This window comes from Hemicordylus capensis, chromosome 2, assembly GCF_027244095.1.
Source record: "Hemicordylus capensis ecotype Gifberg chromosome 2, rHemCap1.1.pri, whole genome shotgun sequence".
Taxonomy (NCBI): Eukaryota; Metazoa; Chordata; class Lepidosauria; order Squamata; family Cordylidae; genus Hemicordylus; species Hemicordylus capensis.
In genome coordinates this window covers 264760336-264787230 of record NC_069658.1, presented here as the reverse complement: position 1 = coordinate 264787230, position 26895 = coordinate 264760336, and the positions used below count along the sequence as shown (strand labels likewise).

The following is a 26895-nucleotide window of genomic DNA, read 5'->3' as shown; positions in this document are numbered from 1 at the left end:
TCGCCCACACGCTTTAGCCTTTCCTCTTCCTGATCCAACGCACTGATCCTTTGAATGGCCCTTCCGTGCAGGAATTCCTGCCAAGAATACTAGGAATTGGGGTTACCCAATGCAATCGACTAGCAGAGGAAGTGGCAGCAACTGCAGAGAGGTTGCTCCACTCCTGCCACCAGAGGTCTCCGGTTACCTCCGAGGGAGGGGCTGCTGCTGCCGCTGCCTTTCTGTTCCTCGCCCTCCGCATGTTGGGGGCTGAGCTTTGAAATTCAGATGCTGCGGACTCCATTGTGATCCGGGATCCAGCTGCTTCTGCTTCTCCGCCAAGCTGGATTTTTTTACGTGGGAAGAAGAAGGGAGATCTATTTCCTTTGTCCTTGCCTTCTGCGAGGGAAATCTTGTCGCCGAAATTAAAAGTGGGGGATTGACTCTGGTTTGAACTGGCATCCATTTCGGATCTAGAGAGCCCATTCCCAGGTAATGAATGGAGACACTTAAGGGGGAAAGGCGGCGGGGGCGGGATTGGAAACGGACAGGAAAAGGGTTTTCGATCATCAGACGCTGAGACAGACAGAAGGAGGAGGAGGAGGAGGGCACGATCATCGAATGGGATCATGGCAAAGCTCCACGCGACGGTTAGAAGAAGGAATCGTGTGAATACAAAGAGGTTTTGCAAAGAGAGCTGGAGAGGCGATGGGACAGGCAAGGGTCAATCCCGCTCTGCCTGCCCTCAGCCGCAGATCAACTTCCTTAGGCAGCCTAGGGCATTGCACATTTGCTGGGATCAGCTGTTAATTCTTTTCTTTTGAAAAGGGGAGTATTCTGGTTTCTAGCTTAGTGCTTAATAAAATGTGAGGTGCAAATCCAATCCTATCCCCCTCATCTGATCTCCGTCTTGTGGGGACTGCTACAGTTTAGGGAAGGGAAGGCGTTTCGTGTGACTTCATTACTTTCATCTCCGGCCCTAAAATAAGCCTGGATAGGGCTTTGGTCGCTGATCTGGAAACTGCCCTCCCCACCCGGCGGCGACCCCAGATCTGTGGGGATGGGCACTTGGGCAGTGGTTGCTCAGTGGGGAGGCGAAGTGCTTTGCACATGCGCTGAGGTACTCTTCTAATGTTCCAGACAGAGCCTTGATTCGAATTCAAAAGCTTTTTCAGCGATCCCGAGGAAGGAGGTGTAAGGAGGGGGAAAATCCACGATGCATTCCATAACCCCACTATTAACTGTGTGATGTGGATGATTGTGATATAATATTATTATTGTGAATTGTACACGGTATTTTTTTACAGAAAGAAAAGGCAGCCCTGCAGTCCTAAGAACTTGCATCTGAATTAGGGGGAACAATAAAGGGAGGGGCGGGAGGAGAGTAAGAGGCAGACAAGGTAATATTTCCATGTACATGTCTGTAGGCCTTGTTTCCGTTGAGGAGGGGGCGAAAGGGTTAAACCAAAGGCTTCACGGAAGAGGTGGGTTCTGAGGAGCTACCATGTAGGCCTTGCTAAGGAGAAAGATGATCCTTCTAAGAAAACGACCCTTTCTCAGAGGGTTCAGATGAAGATTTATTCCTTAGAAGAAGGGGGTGGAGCAGAGCTCAGTGTAAAGCAGCTTTATCCCCTGCTAACTGGGCAAAGGAGCACCTTCTAAACTAGTGGCTCTTTTCTATTTTGCAAGGGGGAGAGCAACTGTCTCAAACCAGGTTTGAATAGGGATCAGGATAGGGAACCATTTTCTTATTCCTTTTGCTATATTAATTGCTTTGTGAACATTTGTTGATGAGGATGATGAAAAGTGGTATATACATATTCTTAATATAATAGGGCCCCAGGTCATATTTCCAGCAGGGCAGAGACCAGATCTTTTGTGGAAAGGAGTTTGCACCCCACCTCTTCTCACCTCTTCACCACCTCACCCCTGCTCAGGTCTCCACACATACTGTCCAAGTTAAGACCAGCCCCTTCTGAAGAAAATGGCCAAAGCAGAATCAGCTCAGGTAAATAAGTTACTTATCCCCATTCTTCCACCCCACCCTCACATGACATTGTGTTGAGAAGCTGGGGGAGGTGAAATTCCTGCATACAACTTGTAGGCCTGAGGCATTTATCAATGAACCAGGGTGAGGTTTTGTTGTTTCAGATGCCTGGCGCCTATCAGGAGGTGACGGTTGCTTCTGCTAAGGAACCACAGGATCTCCTGCATGCTGATCAAGGGAGCCTCTACAGGAATGTCATGCAAGAGAGCTACAAGACGATCCTCTCCATGGGTGAGACAGATTGTTTAGCACTGCAAACTTAAACAGGGTTTGGCCTGAGCCCTCTTCAGGGGTTGTGCTTTCTGAGGGGAGCAAATGTGTGAGGGGTGTAGGAGAATTGCACCCGCTAATTATATGTGGTATATAAATAGTTATAGTAGTAATTATGCCCCCTGCCACTGACGCACCAGGTAGCCAACCACTTGCCCCCCATCATCCCTCCATTCACAAGATTATGGATGAGGTTCTGCGTGGGGTTACACTCCCCTTGAAGGAGCAAGTATGCAGCTTGGGGGTACTGCTGGACACGGCTCTGCCTTTGCAAGCTCAGGTGGAGGTGGTGGCCAGTGGTGCCTTTGCTAGGCTTCGGCTAGTGCGCCAGCTGAGTCCCTTTATTATTATTATTATTATTATTATTATTATTATTATTAATTCAATTTCTATACTACCCTTCCAAAAATGGCTCAGGGCGGTTTACAAAGAGAAATAAAACAAATAAGATGGCTCCCTGTCCCCAAAGGGCTCACATTCTAAAAAGAAACATAAGACACACACCAGCAACAGTCACTGGAAGTACTGTGCTGGGGGTGGAGAGGGCCAGTTACTCTCCCCCTGCTAAATAAAGAGAATCACCATGGTAAAAGGTGCCTCTTTGCCCAGTTAGCAGGGGTTTCTCAAGAAGGAAAGATCTGGCCACAGTTACCCACGCCTTAGTCACGACACACACTCTATGTGGGACTGCCCTTGAAGAATATCCGGAAACTGCAGCTAGTGCAAAATGCGACAGCTAGGGTTTTATCTGGAGCTGCCCGGTGGGAGCACATCACACCCATTTTGAAAGAGCTGCTCTGACTACCAGTTTGTTTCCGGATCCAATTCAAGGTGCTGGTTTTGAACTTTATTTATTTATTTTTAGATTTAAAGACCTTAATGGTTTGGGCCCGGGATACCTGAGGGACCACCTGCTCCCGAGGGTTGCTGCCCGCTTGACGAGGTCATCATCTGAGGGGGCTCTGCTCCAGGTGTTAATTAACTTTAGTTTTGCTATATTAATTGACTTATATTAATTGCTATATTAATTAATAATTAATTTATTAATTAACTTTAGTTAATTAACAACCAACAATTGGCTTGGCTTGGCTGTCATGCACATGGGACAGGGCCTTCTCTGTTGCTGCCCCCAGACTCTGGAATGTTCTCCCAGTGGCCACTGGTGGATTAAAGGAGAGGCAGTAGAGGCAACTGCCAACTGCCCCCCCGCCCCCCCCCCCGCAGCAAATTTTGATCATATGAAAAAAAAACACCTTTAAAATGGGGGGGTTGGGGGGGTTAAATCTATTTTTAAACTTTAAAGCATAGCGTGGCGGCAGAGAGGGTGGCGATACCCCTCCTAACCCAAGCCCGCTAACAGCTATCGCCCGATTTTGGGCTTTTCTGCGCATGCGTGTGTACACAGAAAGGTCCGGTTTCGGACGATAGCTGTCATTTGGGAGGTAGGTGGGCTTGGGTTAGGAGGGGTATCGCCGCCCTTGCCGCTGCCGCACTGGTGCACGGTGGCGGTTTCAACATTTAAAAAATAGATTAAACTCTTCCTCCCATCCTTCCTCCCTTGCCGCTGGGGTGGCAAATCTTTGGCTGCCTACAGGCTGCAAAGAGCTTAATCCACCCGAGGCTATTGGCTCCTCGGTCTCCATCACAGTTTTTAGAAAGTGTGTGAAAATGTGGCTTTTTACCCAGTCTTTTATATGATTGTCTCTACTGCTGCTTCTTTGTATTTTGTAGGGTTATCTTGTGCTTGTGTTTTAAATCTTTTTAGTCAGATCTGTGTTTATATGTTTTAGCTTACTATTTTGATTGTGTAATTTTTATAGTCTTATTTTGATTTTTGTGTGAACCGCCTTGGGATTGTTTTAATGAAAGGCAGTATACAAATTTAACAATAAAATAAAGAAGGGTTCTCAGTCCTTGCCTCTGCAGACAAATGCTGAATGTGGGGACATAATTGGCTTACACTGCAGGGACATGGTTAGGGCTACAATTCGCTGTGCTCCAGAGAGCATGATGGCTGAAGATGGCAGTGAATTAACTGCAATGACTTCTCAAGGAACCATGGTGGCTGAATTATTGTAAGTGTGAGAAGCAGAGCTAAGGATTTGTTGCGATATCTTTGCACCCAAGTTAAACTGGTTTAACAGTCATTCCTTCTCCCCAGTGAATCTTGGGAAATGTAGTTCCGTGAGGGGGCAGGGACCTCCAAAAAGGAATTCTCAACACCCGCCCTAAACTGCAGTTCCCAAGATTTTGTGGGGGGTGCCATGACTGTTAAAGTGGTACAGACTACTCCTGCATAGTTTTGCCTGGCCCCTTTCAGACTCTCTTGTGCATCCCTCTGCCATCCGAAGCTCAGCTGGCTGTGGTGCATGAGCGAACCTTCTCTGTGGGGGCCCTGCCCCCTGACCTTTGGATACAGTATTCCCCTCTCTCAGCATCCTGGGTTTGGGAGTGCATGTTTTGGGGGTGTTCAGATAAACAGCCCCTCATCATGTGATTGAAGGACACCCCAACAGTATGTCAGGGTAGGCGTGCTCTTGGCACATCACCACCTTGTTTTTAAGTGGAAACGTAAGACTTTTCTTTTCCAGCAAGTCTTCCCTGATCTCTGGCATTTCATAAATGGCTTCTGCTACTTCATAGTAATTTTTCTTTTGCTGCTTGGTGGGTGCAAAATTTGTTCATTTTATTGCTGTACTGTATTGCTTTTTGCAGTGTGTTCTGTATTTTTTAGCATGGTTTTCAGTGGATTATTGTGGACCAGCTTGGGTCCTTTTTGTAATAGGGGGGATACTTTAAAAATAAAGCTTAATAAAAATAATAAAACCAGTATGTATTTGTAGTGTAGAGATGTGCCCTGTGTATGCTAGCACTCATACCTATGCAGAACAATAGCTCTCAGAGATCCTGGTAGGCAGGGACCATCACAGTAATATACATTTATATTTGTGGTGTGAAGTTTGCAATGGTTGCTGTTGAACAGTAACTGAATGTGGTTGAACTTTGATCATATCTTGTTTTGGCTTCACAATCATGACCCCCTAAAGTAGGTCAGTATTAGTCCAGCCCCCCCCCCCATTTTTTAAAAGGACAATAACTGAATCTGAGATAAGAGATTTGCCCAAGGCCACTCATTGGCTGGGTTTAGACATAATGGGAAGTCTTGGTTTCCTGCTAAGAGAATGAGCCTCAGAGAGTCACAGGCTCATGTGCACCTCATACCCCTCTGCATGCAAAGGGAAGACAGTGAAAGCTTTTGCTTGTATGGTTCCACATTATGTAGAAACTTGGGGAACTGCTGTTTGTTATCTAACTGGAGTTAAAACAAGCCATGCTATCAAACCACCATTAGATCCTGGTTTGATATCCAATGGTGGGTTGCTATCCTGGCTTGTTTTAACTTTAGTTAATTAACAGACTGCAGTTCCCCAAATGTGTATGTAATGTAGAGCTGTGGTTTGTTCTAAAGCAGAAGGTCTTCTCACTCAGGGAAGGGGGAACTCACTAGTCTGCAGATTTCTCAGGGATTTCGATCCAGATCTAGGTTTTATATTCTCATGGCCTTGGCCTCATTGGTGCATGGGTTATTTACTTTAAGGTGATATGCTACCCCACTCACAGTTGGAGACATTGTGGGAAAATAAAAATCAGTAGATAAAATACTAAGATAAACCGCCTTGGGATTGTTTTAATGAAAGGCGGTATATAAATTCAACAATCAATCAATCAATGGTGCATATTCAAAGTACCTCTGAACCATTCAGCTTCAGCAGCCAAATTCTAATAAAAGTTATCTTGTTCTTTAAAAAAAAAAACACAGTCTGTAAGCTCATGTAGATAGAATTGCCAGTTTCTCAACTGGATGCCTTATAGCAACTTGATGAGCAGACATTAGTTGATGATAGCCCTCCCCTGACATTATTTGGCTGGATATGTCCTATCGAGGTATAAGGGGCAAAATTGCACACTGCCTAGTCACTGGGCTTGCATCCAGATCCAATAAATGTGTAGCAACCATCCCAGGCAGCTCCGCAGCCTCCAGTTCCTGTGAAATATTCTGCTCCAACAGCAGGTACTGCACAGGGAGACCCCCTCCCTGTGGCATTGGGGGTTTGTTACAGGTTCATCAGAAGCAGATATTCCAAAGCACAGGCCTACTAGCCACACCCCCTGGTGCCAGCACGCTCCTTAGCCACATCCCCCGATCCCCTCAGGTTTAGTCTTGTGTGCACTGACCCTGTGAAGATACTATTCCTGTGATTTGGAATGCGGGGTGGCCTGTGTCTCAAGTCACGGGGAGAAAATCTCCTTGGGTGTAGCGCTTGCTTCTGCAGATTAGCACAGAGCCCAGGAAGACCAGGGGATGCGGCTACAGAGCACCTTCATGTCATGGGGCGTGGCTAGTTGGTGTACTCCCATTCCCCTGTACCCGGGTACAACATGCCCAGTTTAATAACCTCTGAAGAGGGATGTTTATCACCCATGCTGTGAAAAACATCATCTGCTGGTGCACATGAAGCTGCTGTTAAAGCAGGCCACACAATTTCATTCCTTTTTTAGTCAGTTGGCAACCCTACATGCAGAATGTGTGTATAGGTGGCTACTAGTTACACTAGCTAGGAACTGAACCTTCATATTCTTCTGATTAGCACAGTAGGTATATTTCTGCATAGAGAAATTATCAGTAACATATACATAAATATATAATATCTTAAACTAATGCTGTTTAGCCCAGGTGTGAAAAATTGCCTCGCACTTCATGAGAAATGACAAATCAGGCAAATAGGAAGACATGATGAATTGTGGCATCTTTATGTGTGTCCATGGTTTTGGACTACCATATTTTGCATGTTTTATGTAGCCGTGAGGTCTAGAAATGTATTTTTAGCTTTTAATGGAAGTGATTTACTGGAAAGAATAGGACATTAATTGCAGCTAACTTTAGCAGGATCAGGCCCACTGAAATAAATGGGGGAAATCCTACTAATATGGCACTGCTGGTAACATAGGACAAGGTTCCTAAGAGAATCCGTGGTAGTGGTAAAATAGAGCTGCCAGCTGTTTTTACTGACCCCTGCTCCTTTGCCTTTAACATCAGCTTGATCTGCAGGCATTAGTAGGTGATGGTGCTATTATCTGAATGTCACAAGAAGCATCACTTACTCACACCTGCAGGAACAGGCAGTAATGGACTGGATGAGGGATAATAAATTGAAGCTGAATCCAAACAACACTGGGGTATTTATGGTAAGGGGTCATAGTTCAAGGGATGTGATAGATCTTCCTATTCTGGATGGGGTTGCACTCCCCACCAAGGAACAAGTACACAGCTTGAGAGTGCTTCTGGACCCAGGCCTCACTCTGGTTTCTCAGGTTGAGGCCATGGCCAGGAGTGCTTTCTATCAACTTCAGCTGATGCGACAGTTATGTCTGTTCCTTGAAGATAAGCAGGCTTGACTACTACAAGGCACTCTAACTTCCGTTGGTTCAAAATGCAGCGGCTAGATTGGTCTCCAGGGTTTCTCAGAGAGGCTATATTATGCATGTTTTAAAGCAACTGCATTGGCTGCCAAAAGGTTTCCGGGTAAAATACAAAGTGCTGGTAATTACTTTTAAAGCCCTAAACAGCTTAGGACTGGGTTACCTGGGAGAGCGCCTTCTTCTGCATGATCCGCACCGCATATTAAGATCCATTAAGTGAGGTCTGTCTCCATATACTGCCAGCTCGTCTGGCGGTGACTTGGGAGCTGGCCTTCCCTGTAGTTACTCCTAGGCTGCGGAATGTACTTCCTATAGACATTCGTGGCTTAACATCTTTAAAGGTAAAGTGTGCCGTCAAGTTGATTTCGACTCCTGGCGCCCATGGAACCCTGTGGTTTTCTTTTGGTAGAATACAGGAGGGGCTTACCATTGCCACCTCCCGCACAGTATGAGATGATGCCTTTCAGCATCTTCCTATATCGCTGCCGCCCAATATAGTAGCAGCGGGGATTTGAATCAGCAACTTTCTGCTTGTTAGTCAAGCATTTTTCCGCTGAGCCACTTAAGGTGGCTTTACCAGCCTTCAAAGGAGCCCACTTTTTTAGCCAGGCTTTTAGTAATTTCTGAATGTTTTAAATTTTTAATTCCTATTTAAATTTTTTAATTGCTGTAATCTTTGAATGTTTTAAATCTTAATTGTTGTTTAATAGTTGGTTTTATTCTATTTCTATTGTGTTTATTTTTGTAAACTGCCTAGAGCTTTTGGATTCAGGCGGTATATAAATAAAACAAAACACAGGAGCAAGTTGTTGGTCAAGGCACAAGAGCAGGTCAAGCCAGGCCAGGTGGCAACCACATGCAGAGCTTCAAGTCGTGTTGTTGTCTGTTTTGTTTCAAGAAAGTATATGCCTGGGTAGGGTTCAGGAAAAAATGTTCTTTGCCACTTTATATTGGAAACCTGCAGGCTGCTTTTCCAAATGTGCCTGGCTCAAAACAGCTGACCACATATCTGAAGCAGCAGTTAAGCCATCTGTTGATCTAAAAACAATCATCACACTATTTAAAAATCTAAAAGGGATTTAAAAGCCTGGGAAGGAAAAAAAATTGTTTTACACTGATGTCTAAGCTTCATTTTACATTTTACAGGGCTCCTGTGTTTCCATGGGGGACAGCCAGATTTCTTCTATGACATTTAAAGAGCATTCACTTCTGAATGTGTGCAGAAAATATGCAACCAGGAACCTTGGCCAGTCCTGGACCTGGGGTCATGTTTGTTGTGTGGGTTCAATTTCCCGCCCTTCCAGTACTACTGCTCGGCTCACGGAGTCAGTAAAACAGACACTATAAAACAATACACATTAATAATAAACAAAAAACAAGCCTCAGTTAAAACCAAATTTAAAATTAAAAGTTAAAACATTAAAAAGTTAAAACCCTCAGATATAAGCTGCAGATAAAATATTAAACAATCCTGCAATGTAAATTCGGTACTGGATTATTTATATAGCACAAACCACATGCATGGGGCTTTTCACACTATGCACAGACAAGCCCTTGCCCCAAGACGCTTACAATCCTCTCAAGACATGCAAACGCTCTTGCGATATTAAAGAAAAGATGTGCGATTGGCTCCCATTGTCTTGCAATGTAAGAAAAGCCCTGCTGGATCAGACCCAAGGTCCATCTAGTCCAGCACCTGTCAGGACCCACCCAGAGGAGACCCCCTCAGAAAAAGGGGATGAGCATGCCCCAACTGAGACCCCCAGTTCTGATTAAAGCTACCCAGAGCAAACAACCACAAGCACCCACCGCTTATCGCCTCTCCTGCAGTCCCCCCTTGGAGGAGCCCTGGAGCTCTAGGGATCCAGTGTCCCCCAGCAAGGCGTGTGTCCTGTCCCCGGGACCACTTCTTCCGTCCCCATGTCATGTCAGCACTACTGGCAAAGTGCTCCCCTCCTGATGGGCTTGCCTAGAAGTAGGGAGAGGCCAGCTCAGGCACCTGTTTTTGACCAGAGCCAGCCTGAACACCTGCCAGGGATGGGGCTCCTGGCTGCTACACAACCCCTCCATTTGCAGCCAGATCTCCCTAGATCAGGGCTGCTCAACTTCAGCCCTCTTGCAGATGTTGGCCTACAACTCCTATAATCCCTTGCTATTGGCCACTGTGACTGGGGATTATGGGAGTTGTAGTCCAAAAACAGCTGGAGGGCCTAAGTTGAGCAGGCCTGCCCTAGATCAACAGCTCTTTCTTCAAGCTCTTGTCTTGCTAGCCCCGGGTATGGACAGCATCCTATTTCTCTCAGTGGCTATCCAGATACTCCCAGAAAGCCCACAAGCCAGAGCACGAAGAAGATAATCTGTCCATTCTGTTGCTCCCTCCATAAACTAGAACTCAGAGGTACAGTATATGGAAGTTCTATGTAGCCATCATGGCTTATAGCTGTTGTTAGACCTAGCCTCCCTATTACTTTAAAATGGCAAGACAGACAGTTTTGGTTCTCCTTTGAATGCATTCTATCAGAGGAAGACGCATAATACTAGAAATGCAATGAGTTAATAAGCTGCCCTCTGTGTATCTGCTGAGGCCTCCTTTTGCTTTGTTTGTGCATTTGGTGCCCTCCCATATTGCCTTCTCCGGATTTAGTGGTATATTCCCTCTGAACATAGAGGTTCTGTTTAGCTATCATGGCCAATACCCATTGATTGGCCATGAGCTGGTCTGACTCCCTTTTAAAACCATTTAATTTAGTGCCATCACCACATCTTGTAGCAGCGAATTTCATACATTGTGAAGAAGTACTTCCTTTTCCCTGTCCCAAATCTACTGTCAATCAACTCCATTGGATACCCCAAGTGTTATGCACATATGAGGAAAAAAAATCTTATCCATTTTCCTACATCATGCATCACTTTGCAACCTTTCATCACGTCAATTACCTACTCAGCATGAATCTGACTGGGGGGCCTTGGGCCAGTCACCATCTCTCAGCCTAGGCTATCTTGTGGGGTTATTTTCGGGAGTATAAAATGGAGAGGTGATAACTGTTGCAGATGGCCTCTAGTTAGGTGACTTCTCACACCCCAGTACTTAGCTCAGTCTGAGGCTGTACCTGGAAACTGTCATGTGCAAGGTTCTAATCCAGAGATTACATGTTTATGTTCCTGTAATAACAATTAAAAGTGCAGAGGATGGGGCCCATCAGCCCCGACAGAGTTTCCTTCCCCAGTCAGCGATTCCATGAACTGCTGACTGGGGAAGGGAAGCTCTGATGGGCCCCATCCTCTGCATTGCCCCCCACCCGCTTCCATCTGACATCAAAGGCAGGGTGTGTGGCCTAGAGCACGCATGTGCTTCACGTGCACAATTGTGAAACATAGGGGGTGGGAAAGCTCCTGGAGGACTTCATCCTCCTGCCGCAGCCAAACTCCTTACACCCCTGCCAGGTACAAAACCTGGGCTACCTGGTGGAGAAGCACTGGGATCAGGACTGATTCCAGCAGTTCTCACAAGCCCTATCTGGGCTACAGCCCCGCTACCCCGGGTAGAGTTGGTCATGAAAATGACCTCAGAATGTCTGTTAATATCCTAATCTATTTATATGATTTTTAATAACACATTATTTAGACCTTGTAACATAGACAAGCCAGCTTAAGTGGCGCAGTGGGGAAATGCTTGACTAACAAGCAGAAGATTACCGGTTCGAATCCCCGCTGCTACTATATTGGGCAGCAGCGATATAGGAAGATGCTGAAAGGCATAATCTCATACTGCGTGGGAGGAGGCAATGGTAAACCCCTCCTGTATTCTACCAAAGAAAACCACAGGGCTCTGTGGGCACCAGGAGTTGAAATCGACTTGACGGCACACCTTACCTTTAACATAGACAAAGCTTAAGACGTCAACATAGCTTTGATTACAAAGGCATTTTGTGACAAATAGTTACAAGGAACATTGTACTTACAGACAAACCTCGTTACTCGTGGAACCATTATTCGCAGTTTCATGTATTTGCAGGTGTCTATAGTTTATACCCGATTTCATTTTCCTGGATCCTAAAGGGTTAAAACCCATGTATCTGCAGTTCCTAGAGGACCAGAAGTGACCACGGAGGTTATTTCCAGCTGCCATTTTGGCTTCAGGAGCCATTTTGTGGCTCATTTCTTTCTTTCTTTTTTAAAAGCATTTTTTCCTGTAATTTTTCACCATTTTGGGTGGCATTTCATGGTTTGGGTGGCATTGCTGGGCACAAGGAGACCCTGTGGACACAGTACAGTAAATGCCTTTCAGGGTGTTTTTTTGCTGTTTTAAAACTCTCCCCCTGCCCCGATCCAGGAACCTAACCCCCTGTTTCCATAGGCACAATGCCTCATTAGTCACAGTTTCGTTATTTGTAGTAGTAGGTGAGGAACGGAACCCCCGCGAGTAAAGAGGTATAACTGTACTTACAAAATGTAAAGTAAAAGAGTCGGTGAAAAAGCCCAAAGACAACCTAGATCTGCATTTGGATCTCCTCTTTTTCTTTAATCTGAAAATTTCTCATGACTGTATAAAACCATAACTTTCAGAAATACTTCAGCATTCCTTTCCTCTCTTAAGCCAAAATTTCTTGTCTTGTACAAATTTGCTGCTGCTTCTTTGATCTAGTATTGCTTTAACTCAAATTTATGATTTGACCCCTTGCATGTGGATTTAAATACGTTCTGTAATCCTTATCTTTGAGAAGCAAGAGCAAATTTAGATTAGCTAAACTGGATTAATTAACTTTATTAAATCTGCCAACATACTGCCACACAAACATGAAGTTTCAGGTGAAGAGGTTATAGGTTAAAAAGGTCATCATTTTTCTAGGCCAAAGTTGAATTGAATCAAATGAGGAAAGAAGGGGTGGTTTTATTTCATTACATGCCCATGGATATCATCCTGAACTTCCTGAAAAGGACAGGATAAAAAATGTAATATTTTGATTATTTAAAATATCCTGCCTTTCAGGTTAAAATGCCTGCATGGCAGTTCACAAATCACATCAACGATGTGGGTCCTTCCTTCAAGCTGTGAATTGCACTGCCTAGAGGGGGACCTGGGTTCAAATAATGTTTTAGGCCTCAGGCAGCCTTGGTCTTGAAAAGTTATAGTATTTAGGTGTCCCTGGATGGCCGCTTGCTCAGTAGCCTTCCTTAGGAAGAGGATATTTTAAAAAGAGCAGTAACTGGCTGAGGAATCTGCTTCAAGGCTTGATTGTGGTGGTGGTGGTGGCAGCGACGGCAGTGGTTTTTTAAAAGCAGGAAATCCATCCCTAACTCCCTAAATGAATCCCTTTACCCGTGCTAACTTGACAAAGAGACACCTTTTAACATGGTGGTCCTCTTTGTTTAGCGGGGGGAGAGTAATTGGCCCTATCCACCCCCAGCACAGTACCTCCAGTGACTGTTGTTGGTGTCTGTCTTGTGTTTCTTTTTAGATTATGAGCCCTTTGGGGACAGGGATCCATCTTATTTATTTATTATTTCTCTGTGTAAACTGCCGAGATTTTTGGAAGGGTGGTATAGAAATCAAATAAATAAATAACTCATCTTGTTCTTCTCTTCTCTCTCAGCCCCTCCACTTCCACTCCAAATGGAATGTCCCATTCAAAAAGCTGAGGTGCTTGGCCATCTAGAACAAGGACAGGAGGCCTGGGCCCCAGATCTCCAGAAGTCTGTGGACAACCCTGCTGAAAGTCCAGTTAAGGTAGCGCTGAAAGAACAGCCAACGGCAGAAAACTGGTGGAATTCCTACCGGAGCCCTGTGAGCGTGCCCAGTTCAGACTCCTCTAGCACAGGTCAGAACCTATTCTAAAAGGCTTCCAGGGTTCACCATGAAGGGGACATGATGTAGCCTACTTTGCTAAAATCTAAAGAGGTCTAGATCTGCTCAGTTCCTGGTTGGATGATTGCCTGGGAACCTCAGGTATGTTGCCTTGAGTTCCATGAAAGAAGAAAGGCAGGATATAAATGCAAATAAATAAAGGGCCAGCCATCCCACTGAACAGATGGATTATCTACCCAGCTTGTCAGATGTGTGTGCTGTGCAGTTGAGACTAAGGCTCTCTTCATATAAATACACAAATCTGTATAGGAGCCATTTCCCTGGGCTGCAATCCCAAATGGCTCTGTGTGTGCATGTGAGAGAGAGAAAGAGTGCAGGTGAGAGCATGCGCACAAGCACATAGTGGGGAAGAATATTGAAACCACAGCTATTTTAATGGCTGGTTCTCTTACTGCAGGACTGCACACAAATTGTTGCACTATCACTCTCATCATCCCCATCCACAGTGGCCAATAGAGATATTGGGAGTTGTAGTCCAACAATGGCCTGAACTTATTCTCTGTGAACATACAAAGAGCTCTGCTGCATCTGACCAAAGGGCCATCTAGTCCTGCATCTTGCTTCCCACAGTTACTGACGGCTCCTTGCCTCATTGCCTGTCACTGCTAGAGGCACCTCACCATGCACTGTGCTGCCCCCTGGGCAAGCTCCATGCTGCCGGCCAGGCCCCCAGTCTCTTGCCCTCACTGACCTTGCCGTGCCCTCACTGTCCTCTAGCTAGTGCTGCTGCTTGTGTTGCAGGCAGCAGGCATCCACCGTCCTCACTACCATTGCTGAGCTGCTGCTCCAGTTTGGGTTGGTTCTCTCTCCCCCACCTCTTTCCCCACCCCCAGCATGAAACTTGTCCCCTTCAGAAAACTGTGGACACAATTTATGCTATCGGGGTGAGAAATACAGAGAGACAGCAGGAGCCGCAGTGCTGTGATGGCAGTGAAGGTGGATTCCTGCTGCCTGCTATACAAGTAGCAGTGCTAGCTGGAGAACAGAGCACAAGAAGCCAGTGAGAGGAAGGGCGGGGGGGCATCAGTCCTGGGCAGTAGCCAAGGGAGGTGAGTCCAGCGGCTGGGGGCAGGGTCAGCGAGGGAGAACTTTAGAAGACCAGAGATGGCAGTGGAGAAAGGGGGGCGGCAGCAAGAAGGTAGAGCGGTGCCTAGGGGAGTGTGGGGGTCCCCACTTGCCATCTGAGGCCATCACCTCACGTGGCCTCATGGGGGGAACCACTCCTGTAAAGTAGTTTAGGGAGCAGGGGGAATCTCTTCTGAATCTACTGCCAGTCAGTTTCGCTGGGTGACTGCAAATGTTATGAGGGAGGAAGAAAACATTATCTCTCCTTCATAAAATGTATAATTTTATAAACCTCTGTCTCCCTCAGTCACCTCTTTTCTAAAATAAAGAGCCCCAAACACTTTAGCTTTTCCTCATAAAGAAGGTGCTCTAAGTGATGGCTTGAGTGGCCATTTCCTAGCTTGTTTGGAGAATCATTCCTTTCTGTCCTTGTCCCAACAGATGATGAATCAACAAGTGAGAAAGAAGAGGAGGGGAACACGCAGCAAAAAGGCCTTAGGATCGCAAAGCCACGGGCTTCTTTGCTGGGTAAATTTGATGGTGGCCACGTCAGAGAGGAACCCTGTAAGAGTCAGTGCAATCAGGAGCAGAAACACCCAAATAGTACAAGACTCCATTTTCATCCTGCTGACAAAAACAACAGGCACCGCGTTGGTAATGGCCAGCAAAGAATAGACACGGGAAAGGGCTGGAATTCATGCTCTGTGTGTGGGAAAAGGTTTGGTCGGAAATCATCCCTTAACAGACATCTCAAAATCCACAGTGGTGAGAAGCCCTATAAGTGTTCCACTTGTGGGAAATGTTTCCTTGAGAAATCAAATTTCATTACCCATGTAGGAAGACACATTAAAAAGTCCCATTCAGGAAGGGAATCCTATGAATGTCCTGATTGTGGAGAGAGCTTCATTACAAGGGCTGATGTAACCAAGCATCAGAGAACGCACACCAATGAAACAACCTATCCGTGTCCTGACTGTGAGAAAAGCTATGGGGAAGAGAGAAGCCTTGTTAGGCATCAGAAAATAGCTCACTCAGGAGCAAATCTCTATGAGTGCAACACCTGTGGGAAAAGTTTTGTGGAAGAGAAAGATCTTGTTAGGCACCAAACCATGATCCATGTGGGAGGCAGTTTCTATCAGTGTCCTGACTGTGGGAAGAGCTACAGCAAGAAATCGTCCCTAATTGAACATCGGAGACATCACAAGAGGGACTTTCCTTGTAAATGCCCAGAATGCCAGAAGAGCTTTAGAGATAACCGTAGCCTTGCCAATCACTGGAGAATGCACGAGAGAGAGAAACCCCATAAATTCCTTAACTATAAAGTGCATTTTGTGAAGAGCCTACCTCACACAATGCATCAGGGAAGCACCACGGAAGAAAATCTCCATACATGTCCAGATTGCGGAAGATGTTTTAGGGATGAGAAATGTTTTGCTAATCATCGGAGAATCCACGCAAGACAGCAACTGTATCAACAGCAAAGTGAAGGGGACAGTAGCAAGGCAGAAGCACTGCTCACCAGAAATCAGATAACTCAAGTAGAGTTGAACTGCAACACATGGTCTGCCTGTGGACAACCCCTCAGCACCAGCTCAGCGCCAGCTATACAGCCCCAGGTAGAACTGGAAGCTCTCCATATGTGCCCTGATTGTGGGAAAATCTTCAGGGACAGCCAGTGTTTTGCTAATCATCTGAGAATGCATGCAAAAGAAAAACAGTGTAACAGTGCTCCCCATAGGGAAATATTTGAGGAAAGAAAGCCACTTGCTGGCCAACAGGAAACCCACCTGAAACAAAACCCCTGCAGATGTTCTGGCTGTGGGAAAGTGTACTCTACCCACTATAATCTCCGAAGACATCGGCAAATGCACCCAGAATGCAGATCCTATAAAAGCTCCGACCGGGGGAAAGGGTTTGCATTCAAATGGTCTTTTACTGAGCATCAGAAAGCCCATGCAGAAGGTCAACGGCATCCGCACAAATGCTCTTATTGTGGGAAAGCATTCAGAGCCAAGAGTGTCCTCAACAGACATCAGCAACTACACATCAAAGGCAAGCCCTATCAGTGCAATGAATGTGGGAAAAGCTTTGCGTACAAGTATATTTTTGCTCGGCATCAGGAACTCCATGCGGAAGGCCAACGACGTCAGCACAAATGCTCGCACTGTGCGAAAGCATTCCGGACCCTCTCTTCTCTCCGTAGACACCAGCGGTTGCACACAGAGGGCAAACCCTATCAGTGCAGCACCTGTGGGAAAGCCTTTGCCTATAGATATGCCCTCACCAATCATCGGGAAAGCCACATGGAAGTACAGCCCCACGTGTGCTCTTTCTGTGGGAAAACCTTCACCAGCAGCTATTCCCTTAGTAGACACAAGCGTATTCACATGGAGACGAGATCCTATCAATGCTCCACCTGTGGGAAAGCCTTTGGAACAAAATATTCCCTTGGTAGGCATCAGGAGATGCATGGATCCAGTGATGGGAAAGATCTCTGTGACAGCTCAGCCCTCGCTAAAAATCAAGCTAGTGATACAGAAGAAAATTCCAATAACTGGTCTGACAGTTCAGTCCTCTCTGGCCATCAGGCCATCTGCATGGAAGAACCACCCCTTGGATGTGGTGAGAGTGTGGATGACTCTGCTCACATTAAACATCAGGATAGCCGCTCAGCAGAAAATCCCACTGAAGGGCTAGATTGTGAGACAACTTCTCGTGGCAACACAGTGTTTCCTAAAGTTCAAACTAGCTATGCTGATGACAGTTTTAATAAATTGCCTGACAATTCAGTCTGCTCTGGACAGCAGAGAGTTCACAAGGGAGAAAAGCTCCCTGAACACTGCAAGAGTGTGGATAACTCTGCCCCCCCTGAACACCAGAGCACCCCCTTAGAAGAACATTTCACTAAAGAGTTAGGGTATGAGAGAGCCTTTAGGGATGGCTCACTCCTCCCTAAGGGTCAAGCTAGCTGTACAGTAGAAAATATTAACAAACAGACTGATAATTCAGTGTATGCTGGACAACAGGGAGTCCACAGGGAAGAAAACCCACCTGAGCGCTCAGACAGTGGGGGAAGCTTCTTGGCTAGCTTAACTTTCATTAAACACCAAAGGACCCACATAGAAGAAAGTTTCATTAAAGAGTTAGGTGGTGAGAAACCCTTCAAGGAGCGCTCAGCCCACACTAGTCATCAGGGAATCATCATGGGCAAAAAAAGCCATATATGCTCTGACTGTGGGAAATCCTGTAGAGACAAATATTCCCTCACTAGACATCAGCTCACCCACACATCAGAGAGACCGTATCAATGCCAAAAGTGTGAGAAAAGCTTCCGTCACTCCAAAGACCTTGGACGGCATCAGGTGACCCATACGGATCTCAGGCCTTATCGATGCCCCGAATGTGAAAAGTCCTTCAAGACAAAATCTGCCGTTGATAAACATCGAAAGACCCACACAGGAGAGAAACCTTATTGCTGCTCTTATTGTGGGAAAAGAGTCACAACTAACTCAATTCTTCGTTGTCACCTGAGAATCCATACAGGCGAGAGACCCTATAAATGTACAGAGTGTGACAAAGCATATAGAACCGGGTCAGCCCTCAAAAAACATTTGGACAGACACTTAAACGTGAACAAATCTGAGGTCCCCCCAAAAGATCAGCCAAATCAAGTTTTTTAATACATTTTCCCATGAATCTTCGGTGATATAATGGAACAATACTTGCTGGACTATCAGTGCTGTTGGCAGGACTCAACCTAGGATTAGTCTGGCCTCAAATACTGGCATCTTCAGAAAGGCCCAGGTTCTTTATATAAGCAACGGGGATAAGCTACCTCACAAACGTAAACCCAACTCTGTTTTTCACCCTCAAAGCACCTAGATGCCTTAGCTAAGGAAATGGACTTTCATACCGCCTGTGATATAGAGATCTTGGAGTTCAAATAATTTTAAATTACTAACTCCGACTGGGGAGACATGGCTCTTGGATGACAGGAGGAAATGGATAATGGAAAATGTGAAGTGACTGATCTACCCAGTCAAGATAAGACAAGAGTATGGGGCGGGAGGGACCCTCTCATAATTCCTCCAAAGCACCAGCTCCCCAAGGAGAGAACAAGTACAGAGAAACTATTGTTAAATCTAACATGCTGAACTTGTTAAAGTGGTCCGAGTCCTAATTCAAGGTTCCTTTTTCATCTTCTGAATCTGTATTTGCCAGAAAAATCCAGAAATGATTTTTATTTTTACAAAGAATGTTAAAAGAAAGCTGGGGATGGGGTGTGGGGAGCATCAGTCTAGCTCATACCTGCTCGCATGATTTAATGACTAGAATCTGTGATAAATGGCCAGTTTTGGAGAGACTTTCCTTTCAAAATGCATCAATTATTTCAAGCTTAGCTATACTACTCCAGGGTTCAAACCCTGCTTTCCTCCCACCACCACCTTGGCCCTGGTGCTGTTGTCTTATTTCTCTCTCCTTTTTGTCATTAGGTGTATCTCAGGTGCCTGTCCTAGCTTGGGATTGGCAGGGGAGATAGAGCCATACGCAGAGCTTCCATCGGCCTCTATTCAGCAAGACAATGTCTTGGAGGCTGCGTGTGCTGCTCTCTCCTGCGCTTGACAGATGTTTTATAGGCCAAAACCAAAACAAACAAAGCAGGTCATCTTACAAGGGTTAAACCGCTAAAGCTGGAAGACACAGAGACAACAGTGGAATCTCTTTTAATTTAAGTACTAAATATAAGCATTCAGATATGGTACAAAATTAGAGCAGTCATTTTTATAATGTTCAAGGATCTGATGTCTGGGATTATTAAGAATAATTGTAATACACTGCCACAACAATGTCTGGCAGGAATCCAACTGTTCAGGATTTGCATGTGGATATTTTGTACTATGACTTTTATTGAAGCAGTTATCACAAGGAACCAGGAGAATACAAAACCACAAAATGGGATTGTTTGCAGTGTTGTACATAAAGCATCATCAGCATCTGTTTTCTAAGTTTTATTCAGGTTGGGTGGCGGGGGGGGGGGGAAGATAAGAGTGCTGGATGGCAGATGAAAACTTTCATGAGAATAGGGAACATAAGAACAGCCCTGCTGGATCAGACTCAAGGCCTATCCAGTCCAGCATCCTGTTTCACACAGTGGCCCAGCAGATGTCTCTGGGGAGCCCATAGGCAAGAGGTATGTGCATGCCCTCTCTCCTGCTGTTGCTCCCCTGCAACTGGTATTGAGAGGCATCTTGCCTCTTAGGATGGAGATGGCCTATAGCCCTCAGACTAGTAGCCATTGATAGACCTGTCCTCCATGAATTTATCTAAACCCTTCTTAAAGCCATCCAGGCTGTTGAATGTCACATCTTATGACAGATAATTCCATAGGTTAATTGTGCGTTGTGTGAAAAAGTACTTCCTTTTGTTGGTCCTATATGTCTTGGCAATCAGTTTCATGGGATGACTCCTGGTTCTAGTATTATGAGGGAGGGAGAAATATTTTTCTCTTATCAATTTTCTCCATACCATGCATGAATTTATGGACATCTATCATGTCTCTCCTCAGTTGTCTTTTTTTCTAAACTCAAAAGCCCCAGGTTTTGTTGCCTTGCCTCGAAAGGAAGGTGCTCTAGGCCCTTCACTATCTTGGTTGCCCCCTTCTGCACCTTCTCCAGTTCTATAATGTCCTTTCTGAAGTATGGTTCCCAGAACTGTACGCAGTACTCCAAATGTGTCCGCATAATAGTTTTGTATAAGGACATTATATTATTAGCATTTTTATATTCACTCATTACCTGAATGTGAATTTACCCTGTCAGTGGTTGCCAGGAGTCCATACCAACTCGACGGCACAAGTTTCTTTATGTGTGGGGTAACTGAAGTCACCCATTATCACAGCTCTGTCTTTCTTTGATGTCTCCCTAATTTCCTTTTGCAGCTCCCAGTCACTGTCAGCGTTTTGGTCAGGAGGGCAATAGCGTTTCCTTTTAGGTCTTGTATTGTCACCCACAGTTTCTGTGGATGACTCCAGTCCAGTCATCTTAGGTTTTCTAGCTTGTTAGACTCTATCCCTTCTTTGACATACAGTGCTACTCCACCCCCAGTTCCCCACTCCCTGTCCTTTCTATAGAGTTTATATCTAGGAATAACCATGTCTCACTGGTTCTCACTGTTTCACTCTGTTTCCGTTATGCCCATTATATCTATGTTTTTCATTAGCAACCAAGCACTTTAGCTCACCCATCTTGGCTCGGAGGGTTCTGACATTGGCATATAAACACTTATACGCTGAATCTCTTACCTGGCGTGTGCTATGTTTCTTCTAGCCATTTGCTCTCTTTGACCTCTTGACTAGATAGATGGGAAGCAATCCCATCTAATCTACTCAAGAGAAAAGAGATGGGAAGGGGGGAGAAATCCTACAATTCTTCCAATACACCAGCTTGCCAGGCAGAAAAATATTGTTTACATTGACCAGATATGTCTAACTTCACGTTAATTTTAGAAAGGGGAGGTGGGCATTCAAAAACGTAGCCAAAACTAAAAAAGAGGTCAGATGATACAAATGGTTGTCATGTATTTTGCGAAGATATGGAAGAAAATGGGCTATTTGCCTGCACAGTGTGGATGCAGCAGTCCATCTGGTTAAAAGCACTGAGTGGGTGAGGGCACATCTCTTAATTTATCGAAACAGATTAAAAGTGCATCATTAATTTTCTTCAGGTCTGTACATGCACCACAGCACTTGGGCAAAGGTCAGCACGTAGGTGTCAATCCTAAGCATGCTTACTTTGAAACAAGCCCCATTGAAACCAGTAGATGTTACCTCTGAGTAAACATTTATAGGATTTGGCCTCCTGGATCCAGCAGTATTATTAGCAAAAAATGAAAAGGCATATCTAGTTTTGGGTTTGAAATATCAAAATATTTTTGGATTTCCTCTTGTATCTGTGTGCTTATGAAATAGTATTCAGAAGTTGATTTCCCCATCTTTTGGCATGCCCCTTCAGATGACTCCTGCTCTCTTTGTCGTTCCACAAGCCAGACCTATAACTCTCGAGCTCTTCTCACAAACAGCTGATGGGGTAAACCTGTTTTTGACTGTACCACTCCAAAGTGCAGGTGGGAGTTGAGTGCTCCTTCATGCAAAAAGAATGCAGATACACAAAATACCCTACATGTTGGAAACGATTAACATGTCAAGGCTAGACTAAAACTCTTCGCTCTGACATCTCATTCTGGTCTAGCCCTGACATCTAGTTTTCTATATGCAGGGAAGTTTATTTTAATGGAGGAGCTTTTAATCCTGTGAGCTCTTGCCTGAGGTCTGAAGTGGTACACAGCCAAGAAACAGGTTCTCTGTTTGTGAGAGTTAGGTCTTGGTTGCAGAAGTGGGAACAGACTGTTTCAGAGGTCGTAAAGAACCTCAGTGAAAGCCTGGCTTTGTGCGATGCCCCTGAGCCTCGGGAGCTCACACTCCCCCTTCCTTGCCTTCCACTTCTGACTTAGGTTAAGATAAACCAAGATGGGTCCTGTCTGAACCGATCAATCTTGGTTTATTCTAACCTAGCTACTTGAAATAAATCATCTGAAACCAAGGTTTGAAGTGAATTACAGATTGTGGTTTATTTTAAGTAGGTAGGCTAGAACAGAACAAGACTGGTCAGTTTGGGTGTTACAACCCATCTTTATTTTAACCTAAAATTCTAAGTGGATGCTTGTGTGAGCATTGGAGAGGAGAGTGTGCTCCTGAGGTTCAGGAACATTACACAGAGCCAGGCTTTTAACTGAGCTTCTGTGTGATGTCTAAACTAGCCTGGAAGCAAATGCAGCCCGTACAATACAGGCTTAGATCAGCCATCCAGTTTCCACAATAGTTTCCCCCACGACAATTTTAGAAGGCAAGCTCAATTTTAAGACCAGATAGGCTTCTCTTTGCTTCTGTGTGCTCAAATAGTCCTGCTTTTCAGCTTGGTTCTACCTTATTTTGGAGAACCTTGCAAGTGCTCTCTGGAATGCTTCTTTAACTGGTAGGTCATGCTGGAATTGAGCTAATGCCACCGCGGATATCCTCGTTGACTCCCACATTGCCAGTGACTTTTATTTCTAATTCTGCTTCACCCTCTGCAGGGTTACCCACCCCGCAAGTATTTTAGACTCCCTCTCCCCATTGCAAGAATCTCAAATGTACATTTGGTTATTTATTAAAGGAAGGTGGTAGCCAGCCTTCCTTACTAGGTGAGGTAACCACATTTCCAGGTGGAGGTTGAAAGAAACTTATCAAAAACCAGTGATGTTTTAATAATCAACAGGAACCTCTAGAACTCTGTTGCCAAACTCAGATGTCTATGTGTCTTTTAGTGTTTATGAACAGTTAGCATCAAAAAATTCTAAGCTGGTTAAAACCAGTTATTTTTAAGACCAGAACCTTTTCCCTGCTTATAATGAACACTTTAAATAGGTACCTCTTGTAAAAAGATGATATATGGGTGAGTTTATACAGGATACATGAAGGTCGAATGTAATGGAAAATGAATGAAATAAATGACTGGTACATTTTACATGAGAATTAAGTGATCACTGTTTCTCTTGTAGGAGAAAAACCCCACATTCTAGCAGCTCATTCACTCTGAACTGAAGTGGTTGAAGAGGGTTAGAAGAAATGTGAAGTGATCTTCTAATACAGTCAGCATTGACCAACTTGCTAGTTTATATCTGGCCCCACCCTAGTTTTCCTGGTCCCTAACCCACGACACCCAAGGGGCAGTGCTGCTTCCTTTGGGCCTTGCTCCTAGGACCCCCCAATGCCCAGGCACAAACCCATGAAACTCTAGAAGCCTTTGCAGTATTGCTCTCATTTTTGTGTTGGACTGAAACTGAGGAGACCCGGGTTCAAATTCCCTCTCGGGCATAAAACTCAACTGGTGACTTTGGGCCAGACATGGTTGGCCTAACCTAGCTTAAAGAGTTATTATGAGAAGAAAAGTGGGGAGGAAGAACCATGCCCTGAGCTCCTTGGAGGAAGGGTGGGATAGATGTATTGAATAAACGGTCATACCCTGTGGGGTAGGCTTGGCTGAGAGATGCTGATCAGCCCAAGGTCATCTACATCAGTCCAGGTAAATTCTGTGACTGAGTAGGGATTTAAACCTGGGTCTCCCTGGTAAGAGTTCAACACTAACCATTACACTGGATTTAGTATGGGGTATGTGCTAGGTGAGAAGTGTCAAAGCACCATGGGAGGCTTCATTTCTGTAAACACTGCATGAGGCCATAAGAGTGTTAGTGCAGGGTAAGTGTTGGGTTCTTAGCAATGCACAAGGCACCATTTCTCACTGAGTGACAAGCACCCCGCACAAAATAGGAAGATCTTCAATATCGCCAAGTCAGAGGCTGCTGGGGCCTCCTCTTGGGGGAAGAGCTAGGAGGGAGCTTCCATCTAGTTGTCATGGCTGTTACATATATAGAGTATGGATATGCATGATGCTTTACAAACAAGAGAAGAGGTATCTGTCTCAAGGAGCTTACAATCTGAAGTTTAACAATGGAGTAACAAAAGGCAGGGAAAGAATATGCATTTGTTTCAGTTATATTTAGGAAAGGTTACACACAAGGTTTCACAGAAAGCATGGATTTTGAGGGAAGATTTAAGAACATACGAGCCCTGGCAATTCCAAGGTCTATCTAGTCCAGTATCCTGTTTCTCACAGTTGTCAGCCTAATGCTTCTAGGAAAGTAGTCTGGGAATGATCAGAGTTGTAGTTCAACAACAGTCGGAGGGCCAAGATTGCCCTCCCCTGCTCTAGAAAGCCCACAAACAGGAGATGAAGACATCACATAAAGGCACTGGAGGGATATAAGAGGTGGGATCACACAGGTATTCTGGGAAGCAGTTCCAGGCATAAAAGGCAACAAGGGAAAGGAGCAGGAGACCCTTGGAAGGGGCATACTCCAAAATCCAATGGCTTGTTACCTGTCACAACCATATCAGACTGTGTGAACTTTGCACTGTGCAGATATGTTTGTAAAGTCCTACTGGCCATACCTCAAGTAAATTGTCAAAAGAAGAGGTGGCCAATCTCAAGCTCTCCAGCTGCTGTTAGACTACAACTCCCATTGTCCCAGCTGTAATAAACTACAGCTGGCATGATGGGAGCTGTAGTCCAACAGCAGCTGGAGAACCTCAAGTTGGCCACTCCTGATCGAGAGCAACTCTGGGATGGAGCAGGAGAAGGAAAGAATAGAAATTGGACTTTGAATTGGTCTTCATCCGGCAGGGTTTGTGAATATTCCTTATAGTTAATGGGAAGGACTGGAGTTGGGTTAAACTATCAAGAGCAACTCGAAAGATGAAAGGCATCTTTATTTTAAAAGATCAGGGGTAACAAGGCTGGAAGATGAGACCTTGAAGATCATCAGCTGCTAGTAGGCCACCTGTAGAGGGCTGGAGTTTTCAGATTGCGACAAGCATTTTATGGAGTCTATATGGCACCATTAGCAGCATGTTGTCCTGTTGAATGTCTGTGTTACACCTTTTTCTTTTTGTGAGGGTGAGGAGAGGGAATAAATGGAAATATTAAAGTGATATTATATCCTATTTGTACCAATGTTCTGGAAATGTAGACCTAGCTATACTTTTATTTATTTTTTACTTATTTTACTTCAAGAATGTATATCTTGCCTTTCTCATGCAGATTCAAGGCAGTTTTTCATTAATATTAACAATACAATCACACAGTATAAAAACAACAGAGAGCAAGACAGTTAAAAGTAACTGAGAAAACACATCACTGATGAAAGAGATCTGGAAAAGCCTGCTGGAAAAGACAGGCTTTTAACAACCATGAAATATTGGCAGAGGGAGCCAATTGACTCCCATGGGGAAGAGAATTCCATATTGCAGGGCTCCTTTCTGACCCAGGTGAGCTTCTGATAGGGGCAGCACACAAAGGAGAACCTCTCTTAACATTCTAATTGGATGGAATGTTTTTGAGCTATCCTGTCTCTTTGTCTCCTCTCCATCTCCTACCTGAAGTATCCACCTCAGAGTGTTTGGTGCTATTAGGTGGAAAGGGAACATAGGAAGCTGCCACATACTGAGTCAGACCATTGGTCTATCTAGCTCAGAATTGTCTTCACAGAATGGCAGCGGTTTCTCCAAGGTTGCTGGCAGGAAACTCTCTCAACCCTATCTTGGAGATGCCAGGGAGGGAACTTGGAGCCTAGATGCTCTTCCCAGAGTGGCTCCATCCCCTGAGGGGAATATCTTACAGTGCTCACATGTGGTCTCCCTTTCATATACAACCAGTGTGGACCTTGCATAGCTAAGGGGACAAGTAATGGTACCACAAGACCAGCTCTCCTCTCCTCCTCAAACACCACTGGAAGGTACTTCGTACAGGAACTATCTCAAGATTAGATTTAACCACCCTGTTTGTCCTGCATGAATAGAAAGGGAACACACATGCAGCTTCTCTTGGGTGCTATCGGGAGCAGCAGGGGGGCAAGTGCCCATCCTCCCAACCAACCAGCTCATGCCCCCTACCCTTATGTTGCTGGAATCCTCCTGTGGTCACTTCAAGGAAAAGCACTTTCTGCATACTGTGAGCGCTTTTCTTTATCATCATTGATCAGCCACTACAGAAAGCAGTTCCCCAGGGGCTCATTTCCATCTGTTGGTGGCAGAACTTGGGTGCCAAAGAGAACTTTCAACTCCATCAAAATCAATAGGACTTACTTCAGAGAAAATTTCCTTAGGATGAGGATATTAATGTAAATTACACAATTATTGCTTGCTCAGAATCTAATCTAGGACAAGGCTTGCTCCCTGCAATTCATTTTGCCCTTTCGGATCAGTCATGTGATGTTCAACACTCGTACAATGAGTGTACTGTGTACACAGGTACAGTCATTCACATGTTATGTTGAGCGCAGGTACAGAAGTACACTTCCTATCTGTACCATGCATCTGAAGGGCCTGTATCCAGGATCATTTTTAAAATGAATACAGGTACAGCCATTCACACAAACACATGTATGGGTGTACAGACATCTGTATACTCATATAGCATAATGTCTGAATCGGGCTATTCTGTTCTTGCCCCAATACCTTTTCCTGATGTCACCACTTCTCCCTTCATTCAAACTCATCTGGAGTCTGCTTTTCCAATCTGGTCTCTGTGTCTTG

General features: G+C 45.0%; 1 protein-coding gene across 13 annotated transcripts; it reads left to right on the top strand.

The window, feature by feature from the left end:
- LOC128347902 (zinc finger protein 160-like) lies at positions 1–25293 on the top strand. Of its 13 annotated transcripts, none has more exons than XM_053303196.1 (5): positions 1–471; positions 1917–1987; positions 2131–2257; positions 13372–13596; positions 15150–25293. In XM_053303196.1, exons 2-5 carry the CDS (start codon positions 1964–1966, stop codon positions 18386–18388), a joined length of 3615 nt encoding a protein of 1204 aa, XP_053159171.1. In that variant the 5' UTR covers positions 1–471; positions 1917–1963; the 3' UTR covers positions 18389–25293. The 13 variants fall into 13 exon arrangements, with proteins under 13 accessions (XP_053159171.1, XP_053159167.1, XP_053159176.1 ...); XM_053303192.1 differs by having other exon boundaries at positions 2–471; positions 1815–1987; XM_053303201.1 differs by lacking the exon at positions 1–471 and adding an exon at positions 539–629.
- Positions 25294–26895: the final 1602 nt, after the last annotated feature.